The sequence below is a fragment of the Neodiprion virginianus genome, chromosome 3, assembly GCF_021901495.1.
Source record: "Neodiprion virginianus isolate iyNeoVirg1 chromosome 3, iyNeoVirg1.1, whole genome shotgun sequence".
Classification (NCBI taxonomy): Eukaryota; Metazoa; Arthropoda; class Insecta; order Hymenoptera; family Diprionidae; genus Neodiprion; species Neodiprion virginianus.
In genome coordinates, this window is record NC_060879.1 from 41,788,537 (window position 1) to 41,807,058 (window position 18,522).

The 18,522-nt window shown below is 34.1% G+C and overlaps 2 protein-coding genes across 6 annotated transcripts in view; one reads left to right on the forward strand and one right to left on the reverse strand.

The window, feature by feature from the left end:
- LOC124300926 (ATP-dependent RNA helicase Ddx1) overlaps nucleotides 1–13,695 on the reverse strand; it is a 32,758-nt gene extending 19,063 nt beyond the window's left edge. The window contains exons 1-12 of one of the 3 annotated variants that reach the window (XM_046755428.1): nucleotides 13,567–13,695; nucleotides 12,796–12,847; nucleotides 12,283–12,470; nucleotides 11,718–11,917; nucleotides 11,021–11,491; nucleotides 10,728–10,897; nucleotides 10,484–10,646; nucleotides 10,181–10,367; nucleotides 9,761–10,054; nucleotides 9,410–9,627; nucleotides 9,146–9,266; nucleotides 8,393–8,840 (exon numbers count right to left, since the gene is read on the reverse strand). In XM_046755428.1, coding sequence (XP_046611384.1) covers nucleotides 8,719–8,840; nucleotides 9,146–9,266; nucleotides 9,410–9,627; nucleotides 9,761–10,054; nucleotides 10,181–10,367; nucleotides 10,484–10,646; nucleotides 10,728–10,897; nucleotides 11,021–11,491; nucleotides 11,718–11,917; nucleotides 12,283–12,470; nucleotides 12,796–12,847; nucleotides 13,567–13,582 — 2,202 coding nt within the window. In that variant the 5' untranslated portion in view covers nucleotides 13,583–13,695 and the 3' untranslated portion in view covers nucleotides 8,393–8,718. Of the gene's footprint in view, nucleotides 1–8,392; nucleotides 8,841–9,145; nucleotides 9,267–9,409; nucleotides 9,628–9,760; nucleotides 10,055–10,180; nucleotides 10,368–10,483; nucleotides 10,647–10,727; nucleotides 10,898–11,020; nucleotides 11,492–11,717; nucleotides 11,918–12,282; nucleotides 12,471–12,795; nucleotides 12,848–13,445; nucleotides 13,465–13,566 lie in introns of those variants that run through there. The other 2 variants (XM_046755429.1, XM_046755430.1) reach the window with 2 other exon arrangements.
- A 1,977-nt stretch (nucleotides 13,696–15,672) lies between these two features.
- Nucleotides 15,673–18,480, forward strand: LOC124300929 (magnesium transporter NIPA2). 3 transcript variants are annotated; one of them, XM_046755435.1, is made up of 5 exons: nucleotides 15,673–15,830; nucleotides 16,022–16,214; nucleotides 16,567–16,689; nucleotides 16,859–17,001; nucleotides 17,087–18,480. In XM_046755435.1, exons 2-5 carry the CDS (start codon nucleotides 16,118–16,120, stop codon nucleotides 17,822–17,824), a joined length of 1,101 nt encoding a protein of 366 aa, XP_046611391.1. In that variant the 5' UTR covers nucleotides 15,673–15,830; nucleotides 16,022–16,117; the 3' UTR covers nucleotides 17,825–18,480. The 3 variants fall into 3 exon arrangements, with proteins under 3 accessions (XP_046611391.1, XP_046611392.1, XP_046611393.1); XM_046755436.1 differs by lacking the exon at nucleotides 16,022–16,214; XM_046755437.1 differs by lacking the exons at nucleotides 15,673–15,830; nucleotides 16,022–16,214 and adding an exon at nucleotides 16,410–16,420.
- Nucleotides 18,481–18,522: the final 42 nt, after the last annotated feature.

Here is an 18,522-nt window from a genome sequence, read left to right on the forward strand (position 1 = left end):
GGGCATTCCAACTCAATTCAACCTACCTGTGAATTTCACTTTAAGCAAATGTCATTTTTTTGCAATCCATAAGAGCGATAGTTGATACCGCATTTTCAAAGTCAGAGGCGAGTGGATTCGAGTTCCAAAATGCCCCATCTGTATTATGTAGATTAAAGCATGCGTGTAGACGAAGTGACTGCGATAAGATATAAACCCACCCTTGTACCCGGCGACAGGAATAAAAGCGTGCCATTGGATAGTTTGCTAGTCAAGGCGCGCAAAGGTCAGTCCTCCTGTCGTTGCAGGCAGTACTGGTGTTTGACCGCGCGCCGCCACTGTCTTCGTACTCTTGGATTTACTCCCTTTACTCGCTGTATGTTACATGCTGAAGAAGAAAACCTATCTCTATGTAACGATAAGTCATGGAATTCAAGAGGACAATTTATTATTGTCAATTGCTATGGATACTTTTATTTGGAGATACACACATACTAATATATATATATAGATGCATACATACATACATATATATGTATAGTGTATGTACATTTATACACACGCATATATATATTATTACCTGTTATATTCAATTATAATATTTTACCTTGCAGGTGCAACCTCACCGGATCATTTTATGGACATAAATTATTATTACCAACTACATTAATACATGCTCCTACATAACTACGCACTACACGGTGAATGTTATATATGCCTCCTAATCATTTGAACTATAATTTTACAAACTGAAACTGACCCACTTAGGAATCTCAAAAAATACACAAATTTCACTGCGAGAGAGTATTTCATCGAATTATACAGTATTTTGAAGATCATTTCAACCATTGCATATTAAGTATGTGTACAAATATATACAGGGTGTCCATGAATTAATAACTGTTACATTCATCTGCAACAATATTAGAGGAAAAGCGCTGAATACCGTCATCTCTGCATTCTGTTTTTCACTGTCGGGAAGTAAGAGTTTACTGCAAAAACAATTAGAAGTTTATAAAAAGTTTCGAACTGTTCCAACTATACATACATGCTGCACAGTATCGACAAAAGGTGAAAAATCTTAGTTTTTTGATTATTCATTTTGAACTAATCTTTTTGTTTGTTTATTATTCAGGTTCAGAGCTTCCATCAAACGTTATGTCGTAATATAACCCATGTAGCAATAAAATTGAATTTATATGGGAAACGCTACTATGACATTGCGATTCAAAAATTTTAATTTGCTCAGCTGGATTTCAACAGCCTGGAGGACGGTATTCGGCAATTTCACTTCACTATACACATAGACGTGCCTTTATTATAATACGGTGCCGTATCCCCTCTCGTACATAATACATCAACTGCAAGTAACGTTCATAGTATTTTATTATATCTATACGTACGTGCATATACACTGTAAGTTTTTCTATCTGTCGAACGATACGTGTGCCTTATTCAAGCAACTTGAATAAAGATGCACGCATCGTTCCGCAGATAGAGACACTCGCTGTGTATTATGTACGTAGTAGATTTGAAAAGAAGAAATGAAGAAGGATAAGAAATTAATTTTCACCAAGGCTTAGTCCAGAACTTTTCATATATACTTCCTATAATTTGTATGAGTTCTGTTCGAGTATCCATATCGCGTAAGCTCGGTCCGTCACCTGTAACTTTAACATGCTCTTTGTGCGATTTGATTACCGTCACGAATGTCAAGCATCATCGTTTGATGTGCAAGTGATGAATAAAAGATCACAAAGGTGTATAATTTGTGCTCGCGGGTGGATTTACTCGTTCCCATGCTTATTTTCAACTTTGTTAGTTAAAGGACACCCAGTATACGCGATTATATGTCCCTTGTTGTTTCCTTTGTATTATACTTACTTAATTAATTACTTAATTACTAGAAATTTTACTGTACGCTGAAAACATATTGTATATTTTATTGTGTAGAATTCTAATATAATAATAACAGTGCAATACGTATGGTATATGCATATTGTACATCAAACTCGCGCGTATGTAAGTATATATAGTACATTAATATATCTATTTCGCGTATAGGTTTATGTATAACACACTAACAGGATTGAATGTGAGATGAATGAATATTTAATAATCATAATAATCAGTTACGATAACGCATCACCGCGCTCGAAAAACTTCCTACGTATTGAATACAATCGATATGTACGATTGTAATAGAATTCAAGCCGTGTATTACAAAAAAAAAAAAAAAAATTCACACTATGATAAGCGAGCGTGGTGAGGCTAATTTATTGTAATGATCCTTATTCTTTTGAATTATTTGATGACATACGAGTACGATGTATGTGCAAGTGATGAATCACAATCAGATATATACCTACATCTTGTAGAGTCTTGTTGCATTTTAAATAGATGGATATTTTTCATTATATTCGAGTGTCTTTTTTTATTTCTCTTATTATACTTCAACTCACCGTAATTATAACGTTTTCGCTTCGTTCATTAACTTCCATCTACATACATATGATACCATAAATACATATAACTAACATAACGCGCATAAGATATACATAGATACATACATATTGTAGGTAATATTGATTGTCCACTCGGCACAAAAGCATTATATTGATTGCATATTAGATACAATTAGTATTTGCCAAGAGTATTTTTTATTTTTACAAAATATATATTTTCAGATTTTAACATTGATTTTCACGTTTTGTAAAAAAAAAAGGAAAGAAAAAAAATCACACTTTCATCTACAGAGGCATACCGAGTATGTGTATAAGCTGTTAGAAAAACCGCGCATTTAGCGATCAATTACCAAGCAAAAATGGAAGAGAAAATATTTAACTTTATATGAGCACAAGGGAACGAAATTGTATAAGAAAACTAGGCATAAAATACAATACACTTATGGGATTTTCCATAAAAAAAAATCTGACAAAACTTTTCTATCTTGTAATCTGGGACTTCTTCGTAATTTGATCATGTTCTCGTTAGGCAGATGTATAACTAGAGAAATCATTGCAAGTCTGCATGGAAAACCGCATGATAATTTATTTCACAAACATTTGCCCCTTTCTCACCATCGTCTCATGAAGGTTTAGTGAAATTTTACATGCCTGGATTTAAAAATGTATCAGAATAAATGGAAAAATCATTGAAACATAGAGTAAAGAAATCATTAAAGAAAGTATGAATGCATATAGTATGAAATCTTACCTAAATATATTTATATATACATACACATATATTAAATCATACAAACCGTTTGTAATAAACCTACTTTTTAATTATAATCATCACGTAAAGTTTCAATTATAATAGCAAACCTGTGCAATTGACTAGAAAAATTAGAACTAACTGAACCGTTAATAGTCTCTTAATACTGTTGTTTTTATTATTACTATCACTGGTACTATGTAACTGACATTATGAGTTTCTTGTTATGCAAAGTAATTTCCATGTAAGAAACAGTAAAGAAAATAACAGTCAATGTAGGAATAAATGCTTATAAATTGAAAACCGTTCTATTTGTCTTGAAATCAAGTAATTGACAAGGTGAATTTTTGGACACATTACTATCGTCGTCAATATTATCATTGTCATCATTATTATTATTATTATTATTATTATTATTATCATCATCATAATTATTACTACCATTGTTGTTGTTGTTGTTGTTCTTGTTGTTGTTGTTGTATATGTATAGTATATATATACTTATTACATACACCGCCTTGCGCCCAATGTTTTAAAACAGCCCATATATGTCGATCGCACAAGTATTTTTCTGTAATATCTCTACCAACACTAACGATACACGATATATTTATGTATTATTGTACTATGTATATGCAACTGAAAATTCAGGTGGACGCGCATTAAACTTATGTATGTATGTATGTATTTATGTATGCGTATGTACGTCACGCATTGTCACATGTTACAATTAATTATTATTTTAATTTTGAAGTATATAAATGGTAATTAATGTATAAATTGAAAGAAAGGAGTATTGATTTTTCATTAGAGGAATATACTATATATATATATAATAGCCAGGATTTTCAGAGCAAAGTAATTATATACATTAGGGTGATTCAAAATAAAAAAATTTTCGATTTTCCAACGGGCCACACCTGAAATAGTTAGTTTAGGTAGAAACAAAAATTCTGGCGAAAGATGAGCATTGTCGGTTGAGTGGAAGATCGGGCACATTTGATTTTTAATCTTTTTTTTCCTTTTTATCGAATTTATGATGGATAATTGTTAGTAAAATTTTTTTTCGTCTTTACAGCTGCCAGCGGATCAGTTTGTGTCTTAAATAAGATGCTCCTGGAACTCTTTAGTTGATATTTAATAGGGACGTCTCTCGGGTTTTCTGATTATTATTCAATTAAAATACATGAAAAACATTTTCTCACTCAGATTTCAATATTTTATTCAATATTTACACATTTGCCATTACAATGGGTCCCTATTAAACATCAACTAAAGAGTTCCAGGAGCATCTTATTTAAGACACAAACTGATCCATCATAAATTTGATAAAAAGGAAAAAAAGATTAAAAATCAAATGTGCCCGATCCTCCACTCAACCGACAATGCTCAGCTTTCGCCAGAATTTTTGTTTCTACCTAAACTAACTATTTCAGGTGTGGCCCACTAGAAAATCGAAATTTTTTTTTATTTTGAAACACCCTAATATACATACATATGTAAACATGTGTACGTATGTATTTACATATATATGTAAAAATTGTGATAAAGTCAAACCGCCGTGTGTCCAAATATACATGTATAATTTTTTCTTTTTTTTTTTTCTAAATAATATTATTTCAAAGCACATCTGTTGTATAGTAAATACTATGTTATAGCATACACACACGCACGCATTATTATTATTATTATTGCCATTATTACTAAAGATTCGACGTGTTTGACAGTGGGATATCGCAATATATGGTTGCGAATCCTGTTTGCCAAGCATAATGATACACAATAATTGTATACCACGATTATAAGATAGCTGGTAAAGCATAAATTTTTGATTACTATTACTATTACTATTATTGTCATTCTACATGTAATATGTTACTGTAATTATTATTGTTATTATTATCATTATAATTATAATTATTATTGTATATTGCTGTATTCTTATCATGTAAATTTCAAATTTTTATTTTTTCTTTCAATTCGTCACACACATATATATCCATACTTGTGCATACGTAGAGCTTGCTATGTGACGGTAAGATGACGAATCGAAATAAATTACAGAAAAATAAACCAATTGATAAAGAAAAAATGTCGCGATAAATCAATACTTAATGACGAGTAAATATTGTGAAAAAAATTATTATATGGTAATAACTTGGTCACAGATTGGACCACTAGAGTCATCGCACGCATATGATTACGAGATTCGTAATATACGATGATGTAATTGGTAATTTTTTTTAAAGCACTGCAAAACTATCCGTTAATTATGTTTGCATTTATATGTGTGCAAAGTGGTAGAGCTCGGAAGAAAATCTCAAAAACATACGGTTAATTATTCATTCTAGCCTTTGGCGTGCTGTGCTGTGGTATCTACATACGTAGCATCCCTTCGCTCAAAGTGTTCATGGGCAATTGTAAAATGTGTAGTACAGTAAAACTTGAATTGACCTACAATACCTTGTGAATAATTTCTCTCGATGCTGTTGCCTGCAATTACAATTGTGCATGCTATGGTAAAAAGAGAGAAATAAATAAGAACGAGACCTGTATGTATGTATTATATATTCATACAGTTACATTTACCTATAATATATCTATTATGGCCAAGCCGATGAACCAGTCAATGACGTATCAAATGCTTAGCGACAATCTCACGCCTGTCTTTGCCTTTTCAATTGTTATCGTTTCATTATAATTTTTTGTGAAAGAAGCTGACTGATACCTACAGTTTAGTTTTGTTTAGTCTTCATTCACAATCACCTGACAGACTGAAAAAAGCAACACGTAGAGAGAAACTGCAAAGACACGCTGTGTTTATCGTGATGCTTCAGTATCTTGGATCGTATATTGTATTTTAATGATCAATGAGCCGGGAATACCGTGAATGTACCTGTCTGGTACATCAGTAATAGTCGTTCGCATATAAGTGCAGCAGAAACAATAAGATGAATGGAAAAGGAAAGAAAAGAAAATCTGTGATTAAAATCAAAATCTGAGTTTTTAAGTCAAACTATAACGTTATTTGTACTATATGTGTATATTTCTTATCAGTTTTTTTTTAATTACAACCTGTAACGTATACTGATTATTTGTTAAAATAATAATGTTAGTGTCAGCTGAATTATATATCCGATCCGTGTATCTTGCAGTGCGCCGAAAGCCATATAGGTATAATTCACAAACAAGAATTTGAAATGTTATTGCAGCTAATTTTAAGCAAGAAAATTCATGCTGCATGTGTTACACTGGGAGAGCCGGAAACTCGTATCTCCATCCTGTATCTCTCCTCTCGCACGACTATATTCTCATTCCAATATATCTTAAGCTCCTTGGCATATTACCTATACGATCCAATCACAATACATAAATAGGTATATATTTGTGGCTTTCGTGTGCAAGGGTACAACATATAATTTAGTGAGAAAGCTGGCAGACTACTGCAAATACTATTGATGATGATGCTGCTGTTGCTGCTGCTGGCTGTCGGAGAAAGTCAAAGATCATTTAAAACAAGAATATACAAAAAATTTAAGGTATCTCTTCACTATGCGACATTCATTTCTCATTTCGAAAGTGTGAATGGAATGACTATCTTTTGCTGTTTAGCTGTTTGTGAATTATCCGTAATGAAAACTAAACAAGTAAATGGTAATGTATGCATGTATAATGTATATACATATATATGACATTATTATATAATGGTATATGTATATACATCGAACATATTGACACACAATTAACAAATTTTTGTACAGGCTGTCTGTTTTGTCGTGCATATATGTATATGTATATTTAAAGAAGATAAAAAAAAAAAAAAAATTGAATTCAGCAAGTTAGTAAACTTGTAGATTATACATAAATAAAATGGCGTACACATATAAGATATGTCGATCCCTTCGATTCATTGTTGCGTGTCTTTTAGAAAGATGTTTAGATCAAATTAACTAAATTGAAAATTGATTAAAAACTATTTAAAGAAAATGATAAATAATGAATAATACTAGTAAAATAAATCTATCTAGGAACAAATAATATAGAAATAATGTGGGAGTAAGGGAGAAATAGCTTTGAGCTCTGAATGGAAAGGGAGATTGAAATTTTAATTACTGAAAGTGAATAGTTATATGCAATCGTGGGCGGGTGGTTATAGTCTATTCTGTATTTTTAAACGGTTTTCGCACCTCGAGGCTATTTCAATATATTATAATACATATTGCAATTCGTACTGAAATTGAAATGCCAGACCGGCTATAGGATACATATTAAAATAATATAATATAAAAAATTGTGCGCGGGGATGATTGCAGGTGGTACGATTTTGATCGTGATCTATAGACTAAATAAAAATAAATAAATAAATAATATAACAAATTTCATTCATATTCTGTGATGATTGTCTGAATATAAAAGTTTACATGAACTTGAAACACTAACAGGTTACAATTAATTATGATTATGATTATTATTAGTTCGTTAAACAGAGTAACAGACTATTGTACTGTACTAACTAAATGCGCAAACTGATAAACTTCTAGCTCTAAGATACGAGAGACTAATGAGTATAAATGATCAGACGTGGAACAGCACATGCTACAAAATTATATAATTAAATTATACAGAATTACATTTGTAGCAGGAAGGAAACGTTACGATTCAACGACGTATATATATATATATACATATATGCATACATACATTAAACATATGTACGTATGTGTATATATATATATATATATATATATATATATATATATATATACATGTACGTATAACATAACTATAATAGTTTATAAAGTATTTGTTTATCGTTGCGTTCAGAATGATGTACCGAAAAGTTGTATGTAAATTATCATATATTATATTATATCTTCGAAGAGTCATTTAGAATATTCTATGAGGATATTAAATAATACAAAAAATTATATTATATTTCAAAAGCAACACAACAAACCATACTGTACCATACATAGTTTGTGTAACTAAAATAATAATATAATAATAATAACACATGATCATACAATTATAATATAATAAATACTTACCGTATGTCTTATATAAATTACTAATACTTGTACAGTATCCTGTCGTTCCATTTCGTGATGAGTTTCAACTAACTGTTATCTATCGTTAACTAATTTAAGCAATAATTTCGAGAGTACCACTGGGACACATTGAAATGCGATTACATTCATAGATTTTATTACGTCACCTAAGACTTTATTTATTTTAATTGTACACAATGGCGTGTATATCCAACATATTCACTTTCTCGCGGATCAGATAAATCGGGAAAGCACTCGAGTTTAAGTTATGAAACAAACTGATTATCTTGAAAAATAATAAATTACAGTTACGTGGTGCAAGGAACTTAAACTTTTAACAACTAGTGCAGCATTGGTATAATTTTTGTGGAGTAAATAGAATAGCATAAACTGTTTCCTGTACACTCTGACAGAGGTTGCGCATGGAACCTCGAATTACTTGCCATGAGTATTTCATAATCAGATTCCAGAGGTCCTAAACCGATTTTCCAACATTCATATGCCTCCTCAAATAAATAAGCTGTGCTTTTGATTCCAGTCCTGCCAATTGAGATACGGCTGGAGCCATTTGTGCCACATGGTTTTGGTATCCAGTTCCTGAATTCAATTTCAAGTTAGCATGCCGGTTTCATGTTAAATCAAAGATACATTCATTTAAGCAAGTATGGCATTTAACGTCAGCTTAATGAGTTCAAATTATTGAAAAATGTACAAATATAAGAATTTCATTCTTAGAATAATAATTTCAATACTAAATTATTAGACAATATTAGGTAGGTAGTGAGAAGTTTTATGTCATTATATCAACTGAAATATAAAGATTTCGAATAGTCTGACTAAGGTAAGACATGGCAAATATAAGGGGAAAAAAACGCTAAACGTAAATAATCGATTGCACTTACCGCTATTAACTTTTTTTTCTCCGTAAGTAACTTTACCGTCGAACTCGTTCAAAGGAACCTTGATATCTGGACCTACTTGCTGAATTGTCACATTCAAATGATCTTCAATTTCTCCCAAGTACTGTGAACAATAATTAAAATCACTAGCCTCAAGATTTAGAATTAGAATAACGTACGGACTTTTCTTCATAAAGCGATATAATGTTGTAGTTGTAAAAAAATTGTAGGTACAATCAGAATTTTCTACAGGTTTTTGACACGTACTCTTGGCTCGTTATACCAGATGCAACAGCCACCTTGATCAGTCAGATTTGTGTTGCTGCAATTCCTGCCTCTGGAGGAACACCATTCGCCGTGATACCAAACTTTTTCCGGTACACTGCTTACTAAAGAAATAGCCAAACCCATTCGTTCAGCTCTACCCACTCTGCCGATCCGGTGTACGTAATTTGATTTTTCGTCTGGTAGGGTGATGTTGATCACTGCAAAGAAAACGAAAAGCAATTATTACGATAAACTTGAAATATAGCATATTGTATTTTTATTTTTTCTTCAGTTATGACAGAAATTCTATTGCTTCCAAGTCTATTTGAAGGAAAGACCCTAGGTACGTACTGAAGGGAAGACCGGTAATGTCCAATCCTCTGGCAGCGACGTCCGTACAAATTAAAAACTTCACTTCTTGACGCTTAAATTTTTCTAAGTTCGCTTTTCGCTCTTGTGGCTTACGATCTCCGTGAAGGCAGACACATGTAAACTCATTACGGCCGATACTCTTTAAATAAGACTCCAAATTATCACAATCGATCTTAGTCCTGCAGAAAATAATAGCACGGTCCATCTTGTGCTCTCTTATGGCACTGACACAGTATTCTCCTTTCAAAATTTTAACAGCTTCAGAAAGTGTCTCTGTAAGCAATCAGGTCTCCAGTTATTATCGTATTTTTCACATAGAGATTGATCAATTTATTTAATTTCAATGTACTGGATGCTGTAATTCTTTTGTCTCGACAGTGAATCAGAAATGATAACAACCTGCGGTATTATTTCCTGGTTTGACATTATCCCTGTAATGTACTCCATCCGTGCGAATGTGTGTTCTCAACGACTGCCAGGATTTGTCTTTCTGGGGGTCCACCATGACAACGACATGATGGACTGTCTCTGGAACTGCATCTTCGCCCTTGAGGTCAACCCAGGTTGGGAAGTGCATCAAACGATCCTGAAATACATGCATATCTTCAATAAAGTTGCATTTTGCGCCTAGTGTGTCGAAAATCTTGACAATTTCGTGCAATTATGTTTTATTCTTATTAATCAGGTTGGTAAACTCTTTACCGCGAGTTTTTTAACTTCGAAGGCGTGTAAAGTGGCCGAACAGACGATCATCTGCAATCTTCTACCATCACATGTAATTTTTGGAATTTGTCGATGCAGTCTATCAATAAGCTCGGTATATCCTTGCTTCAATAAGCCATCAGCTTCATCGAGCACGAAGAATCTGCATCGTGGACAATTGCAAGATTATTACTTACTCTGCTGTTGTTTCAGCACATTCATTAAGTGATATTCGGCTTTCTACCTGCAATGAGTCAAAGACAAGTAGCCACCTTGTATCAGGTCTTCTAATCGGCCAGGTGTTCCCACAACGATATCAATCCCCGAATTCAATGCAGAAATCTGTTCCTTGACATTTACTCCTCCAATCAACAGGAGCTCCCGTACTTTTGGATTATCCAAATGTTTCTTAAACTGAGTTTTTTAAGGGCAATTAGGACAATATTCGAAAAGGATGTATTTAAATTTCTTGTATTAAAAATACATAAACTGTGAAGGAATGGATTTACTACCAACTCTAAATTGCAGCATAAATACCTTTTGTATCTGATTGAAAGTTTGCTCAGCCAATTCGCGAGACGGCTCAATGATTATGGTCTGTGGAGCGTTGTTGGCTGGTTTCAAATTATCGACACCACTTTGTCTATTTCCGGAAACAGTATTGTCTCGAGTAGAAGACTTTGGAGCTGCGGAAATAGCGATGTAGCCTTCGGGTGGCGAGTGTTTGAAGGGTTGAGCTCCAAAGTTGAATGCCATTTCAGCATTTTTCAATACAACCGCGGGGAAGAATATGGAAGATTTTTGTTGCGCGTTCAAAGAAAACGCTTGGCCCAAATCAACACCATTTTTAGTAAAACGAATTTCAGCATTGGTTAAATCTAACAGGCAGCCAATCACATCATGCATCCCAAACGGCTCTCCATAACTATCAAACTGCTTGGCATTCGACTTCTTACCAGTTCCACCAAAACCAAATCCAAACTTATCGGTTCCCAGATCCAAGTTTGCCTGTTATGTAAATACATCTAAGTTTGCTATTGTACTGATTGTTGCAAGAGGGGAAGCTGAGATTGTAAAATAGTGACGATTGAGTAAAATATGGAAATTTGCGTATATGTTTGAACTAGACGTGTAGTATACACATATTTTGAGATCAGTATTCAATTATTGCGACAGGGTCTTTCGTGACAGTGAGTTGATTTTCTCAATTCTTTCCCTATCATGCTAGTGTTACCTGTGGCATAGACCATCCAACACGACAAAGACCTTCATCAGTCACAGTAGCTTCATAATAGAATTTCCCACTACCCTGTACACCTTTGGTTGCACGACAGCCATGCCATTCGCGTTGTTCACGACTTTGACATCGCAAACCATCCGGAGTAACGGCAAGCGCTCGGCCCCTATCAAATAAACTCATCGTCCAGTGTGGGGCTGGAAGATGACGAAATTTTCGAGTGCGCAAATGTGGAATAGACTGCCATGGTAATTCGTGTGTAGGATGGTTGCAGGTTATTAACTGAGCAGCGAGCAAAAAGTGGCTATACACCAAAGACGCATAACCATTGGTACAGAAAAAAATATCTATTAAGTTTCTAATGATTGGCTTTGAAATAAAAACTTACAGACAATGAATATGTTACGTGGAAGACACTTTAAAATCTGTCAATTACATGGATGAAATGCCGACTATCTGCATTACTTCAAATCAAAGAGAAAATATTGCTAATACGAAAGAGCTTGTCTCTTGTCATTGTACATAAACTCTAGAGAATATTGGTAGCAAAATAGCAATTTACAGGACTGTGGACTGGCTTTGGAGGTCGTTGCTTTTCCAGATTCGATATCCTTCAGAGTTTCCCATACAGTTTGAAGGATTGGTAAACAGAAGGCACCAGTTTTACCACTACCAGTTTCTGCAGCCATCAATACATCTCCTCCTCCTAAAATTAGGGGAATCGCTTCAGCTTGAACATCTGTTGGCAACCTATAATTGAGAATGTACAATTTAAAATGCTGTAGATTTGTTTTAATCTATAGAATACATAAGATTCTTCCAAACTTTCAGTAAAACGATGGGGCTGCCAATCGGAAATTACTTTTAGAACAAGGATTACTGACTGGTCTATTCATAAAAGACAGTGAAGTGACTGGTAATTAGCTCTGTAACAAACTGTACAGATTTTGACAACTACTATGTTACAATTAATTATTTTCCTAATGTTTATGTGACATCGCATGTATGAAATGTGCTTGTTTTTTATTATAAGTAGAACAGAGGCATGAAAGGTGCAAAAGTTGAGCATTCTTACATCCAATCCATGTCTTCAACTGCTTTGGCTATCTCAGGCAGTACGCCCATTTCTGAAAGGTATAGAGAAAAAAGAAATGAGTAGTTATTACATGTTGGATATCAGAATAAACATACAAAAATAATATAGAGAAGATTATTTAAAAGAAGCCTGTTATGCATGCTTAGAGCGTAATGTGAGGTAAATAGTATATCGTGTGGCAAGGGATGAAAGTTTGCGATTGCGACAAATGTGCAGTTTGTACCTGAGCGAAGCAGGGGCAGCTATCATACGAGTTGCGATCGTTAACTTTTAGCCCGACTCACACAAAATAGTTTTTATAACGAGTGAAAAGTGGTAGGGCTCTGCGTGGTAGTTTTGCAGCACGCGAGTGGTCAATTTCATCTCCCTAGGAACAAAAGTGAGCTCCCAAGGGACGAAAATAAAACAATTGTGGATTGCATATGTGCAAACCAATCTTTACAACACTGAGATAAGATTGGCTGCTTTTGCTCTGCTAAACTGTCATGCAAAGCTGCACTTGTCGTGCAGGTGTAATAAAAAAGTCATATTGAATGGTTCAATAGGTCCAAATGACGTCATTTACGTGTATTAGTTATGCAGTGTGTAAGTCCTAGGGCAAATTGAGAAACTGTGATAGTAAAATTCACCTCAGACGAAATGAATTTCGGAGTTTGCGAACGTAACCTAACCTCCGAGTCTAATCTGTACAGCCGACAATTGTGGTACGATAAAGGTTCGCAAGAAATAGAAATATCATGAAATACGAACCTTCGAATGCTGTCATGTTTAAGTTTTGACTTTTATGTTTTCAATTATACGATATGAAACAGCAGTTAGTAGCTCAGACTGCTAAGTGCCGGTCCTGTCAATTTCTTGTTCTGCTTCTGAGTTCTGAATCATGGTTCTGAACCCCGTTCTGTACTACATCACATATGTCAATAAAAAAAAAAAAAAAAGAAAAGGAAAACGATGACAGACTTTGTTAGAAACCTTTGGATTATGTAAACTATGGGAAAATAGCTGAAACGATTAAAATAAATGGATGAAAATATTATACACATACTATTTGAAAGGAACAGAAAAATCTCTCATTTAAGCCTTTCAGAGAAGTAGAGTCTCTAGATTATTATAGACACACCGACTTTTTTCAATTAAACGGAAAATACAATAGATGTATTGGTAAAAAACCAAAAAAAAGCATTTTCACCTTACTTCGTACCTTTCTGTCTTCTCTTTTACATAACAGTGTAAAGAATGTAGATAACACATTCGTGTTTGCATATATTCTATAAACTCATCAGCTAGGACATTCTAACGATTCCATTTCACTACTAAAATTATAAAAACAAATGCTCTGAATCATTTTTATGGAGAATATAGGCAGCTCACTATCATATTTCCAAATATCGACGTCCACTACCTCACTCCAATTCATTTTCATTTGATAGAGAAATAAAGAAATAGCACGAATTCTACGAAATCGTAAAAGTAAATTCGTAAAATTCGTGACATTTCTTTATTTCTGCGTCAAATGAAAATGCATGGAGCGTTTTCGTTCAGAATTGCGTATAGAGTAGGGCTGTTAAGCCCTTTTTCGCAATATTTAGAGATATGTACATACGTCAACATCGAAATTGACGAGTCAAAATCCTCGGTGTACAATTAACCGAAATAACGTAAAACTCTAAATTATGCGACCCTCAATTCTCTATATATACGTTCGTTCAGACAAAATGAAATCGTCTTGGACATAAATAAAATAAAGAATAATTTTTTCAATCAATTTCTTTATCCAAATGTGTACTATTTTATTTCACGCTTGGACATTTAGAATCGGACTTAATTGTTATCTTATGTTGAGTAGCTAATTTGAAGACAAGTCGCTGTTATAGCAGGGACAAAAATATTCGTACACTTATAAGTTTACGATGCAACATTGGAAACAAGCACGCTTGAACCGGTTTATTCAGCGTCAACGATTGTTTGCAAAGGCTTTGTATTCAGTATCAAATTTGCTGTCAGTCAGGCAGTTCGTTTTGAGGTGGTAAGTTAGAAATATACGTCGAGAATGTGGCGAAACGAGTTTAAGCGAAATAAAAATAGCATTAAATTTATATATTATATTGAAGTTAGTAACCGTCGGAGGATTAATGTTGGGTAATTTTCGTCGAGTGATGGTCAATTGAAGAGACATTTTTTCTCTACTACAAACAACATGAAACTAATCTTTGGTAAGTTTAAATTATTTAAATTTATATAATCAGAACAACTCTTATGCAGACATTGCAAACTTAAGGTTGTGCAGAGAAGTCGATTCACAGTGAAAAGTACTATAAAAAAATTTTGAATACAGGAATATTCCGAAATTCACACAGAAGTGACCGACCACGAAAACTGTCTTCACGAAATGAACGAAATATTCTGCGACAAGTAAAAGAAATCCCAACAATAACAAAGTTGATAAGCGATTTTCACTCATTTATTCAATCCATCAACTTTCAACCTATGTATCAAATACAAGACGAATATTTAGGTGCACACTAATGTCAACCTTTATCATAGAAAATTTGATTATCTACAAAATGAAACCAAAAACAGCTTCCCAACTTGTATAGTTTTCGAGATATTTCGGTTAGAGTATTTGAAAAAATTCTAACCGGTCGAGTATCATCTTTTAGAATTTTGCTACCGAGTTCCACGCAGTTTCACGAGGCTTCGTTTATAGCGAAAAAATAAGTTTTCAGAGGGTATGTAAGAAGATAGTAAAAAAGTTATAAAAAAAACCTGCCTAATGTATACATATTGCGCATATGTGACCACGCGGCAGCGTCGCTGTCGTCCCGCATCAAGTCCACGCTGTGTTATGCATTCGCATGATACATAATAGGTAAAAATCATAGCCATTTCTGCAGAAGAGGGACATTGCAGGATGGGTAGACTATCATTGCTCTGCAGTTTATTCTATATGCACATGTGGATCTGGCAAACGATGTGTTCTTCCGCGTCATCGGTAATAACGTGATAGTATATAGGTAGGTATAAGAAAGTCGCACGAAAATTGTAATGCACCGATATTAATCCGTGACGCAGCCTGCTCGCAATAATCCCGCGACTGTCAGATAGCCATAATCGTTGTTATCTCAATATACCGTAGTATAGATAACATCCCAAAAACTACCAGTTGTAGTGGCTCAGATTTTGACATGTTTTCTTATTCATGTAGAATCCATTCCCATTCATGAAATTCCGTGTTCGGTTGTATCAGTGATTTTACGCGATGAAAATCGAATCTATTCGTTGACATTCGAATAAAATAAACATGAACCAGACGTCATCCAGTGGTATTGATAAACCGTACGATACCGTCGGATTCTACATTGGATTGGGTTTGGCCATAGGCTCCAGTATTTTTATAGGTTAGTAAAGTTGAAATTCAGTGCATGCGATAGATTTTGACGTAAAGAATATACAATAAGATATTATACTCTGCAATACACTGTCGAAACAACAATACTAATAATTATTAAAACGTCATTTTCTTCAATATGTTTCCTATTTATAATCAGAGATCATCAAATTAACAGCAAGATAGAGTAATTGTAAGCCTGACAGCTGACACCTTATGAGTCATAACCATTGATCTCAGGCAAAAGTATTTTTAATCATCACTTTCAAAGCTCTCTATGAACAACCATTTCTTTTAAAACAAGTTTATACATGTACTATTTGATACAAAAAACGTTCTGTAAACTTGTTTATGTACTTCAGGTGGAAGTTTCATTATAAAAAAGAAAGCTCTCATCCGGATACAACAACAGGGTTCGGTACGTGCTGGTTCAGGAGGATTTGCATACCTTAAGGAATGGATATGGTGGGCAGGCTTATTGTCTAGTAAGTATAGCTCGATTTACAATATTTTGCTGCACAACAATAAATTTATGAGATGGTATGGGGAAAATTATTTTCATTACAACAATAGGTGGCATGATTTTTCCGTTTTTTAGACAAAAATTACACATTGTCTTTTTATGGCATAAATTATATACATTTATTATTCTAGTGGGAATTGGGGAAGCAGCAAATTTTGCAGCCTATGCTTTTGCTCCAGCATCTCTCGTCACACCTCTCGGGGCTCTTAGCGTCTTGATTGCCGCTGTATTGGCATCTAAGTTCTTGAACGAAAATTTGAATCTTCTGGGAAAGGTTGGCTAGTTTGGAATAAACTATATCGTGCCTTTGGCATTAAATAGTTTAAAACGTGGCGCCCTACTTTATTATAATTTTTTAGATCGGGTGCTTCCTATGCATTGTTGGTTCAACAATGATAGTAATCCACGCCCCAAAAGAAGAAGAGATTGAGAATCTTGAAGTCCTCCTATCAAAAATTCAAGAGCCTGGTTTCATTTGTTACATTGTGATAATAATTACCGCTAGTGTCTTCATAGTTTACCAATTCGAATCAACTCACGGCCGACAGAATGTGATAATCTATGTTCTCATTTGCTCCTCTATTGGTTCCTTAACTGTGATGAGCTGCAAAGGTCTTGGTCTTGCATTAAAAGAAACTATTTCAGGCAGCACAAATGAATTGGGAAACTGGCTTACTTGGGTCCTTCTGCTCACTGTAATTTTATGCGTGAGTGTGCAAATGAACTACCTGAACAAGGCTCTAGACTTATTCAACACAGGAATAGTGACTCCCGTTTACTATGTATTCTTTACGACTTTTGTGATAATGGCGTCGGCGATACTCTTCCAGGAGTGGAGGCACATGTCCGCAACTAATATATTAGGCTCAGTTTGCGGATTCTCCACTGTGCTTGTTGCTATTGTTTTATTAAATGCCTTCAAAGATTTGGATATCAGTTATCGCAGCATTCAAGGAATCTTGAGGCCAAGGAGAGAGCTTGTCACCTCTTGTGACTTTAGGTGGGAAGCGAGGGAGCACTCCGTCCTCATTAGTAACCAGTCTGAATCTGATCAGGACAATACTTATGGAAGTCCTAGTATTACCAGAACTGTGTGACAGTTGGTATTCTAATTTTAAATAATCAGGCTTCCCGGATGATTGAAAAAAGATGAGTACTGCAATCTTTTTTAAAGACTATGCAAGAGGCACGAAGTTACTGTACTTAGAAGGAGAATTAAGAAGCAAGCAGGGACTAATTGTAATATGGGTGGCAATATTTTTACATAATGTACAGTAGACGTTGAATAGATTGGATCATAGAACACATTCTCAGGAATGCATTCCAGTTGCCGAGCAGCTATTCCTGTGTCTTCAATGTAGGCTGGAAACAGGGTTTACCATGTGACTTAAAGCTTGGTGTGTTTTCGTTCAACTAGTTATACGAATTGTGATAATGAATCGTAATGACTTAATTCTTTGAATTTAAATCGTTGTAAGTGAAGATTGTTTTTGGATAGTGTAATGATGTATATTACCGAATATCTTCCAACCATGCGATAGAATCGTGAGCACCTAGGCCAGTGAACGCTTGAGAATTCATTCAATGTAAATACATATATCATACGTTAATAGTGAAAAATGTAAATGTGTTAACTTATAACTGTAAAAGAAAAGTTTGAGATTGCATTATTAATCGATCTAAGTATGACATATATATAAATATATCTAATAAATTGTATACAAATTACAAGTATATGTGTAATTTAGGAAAACACTGTGACCATTTATTGGTAATATTGCTGCCACCCAATTCT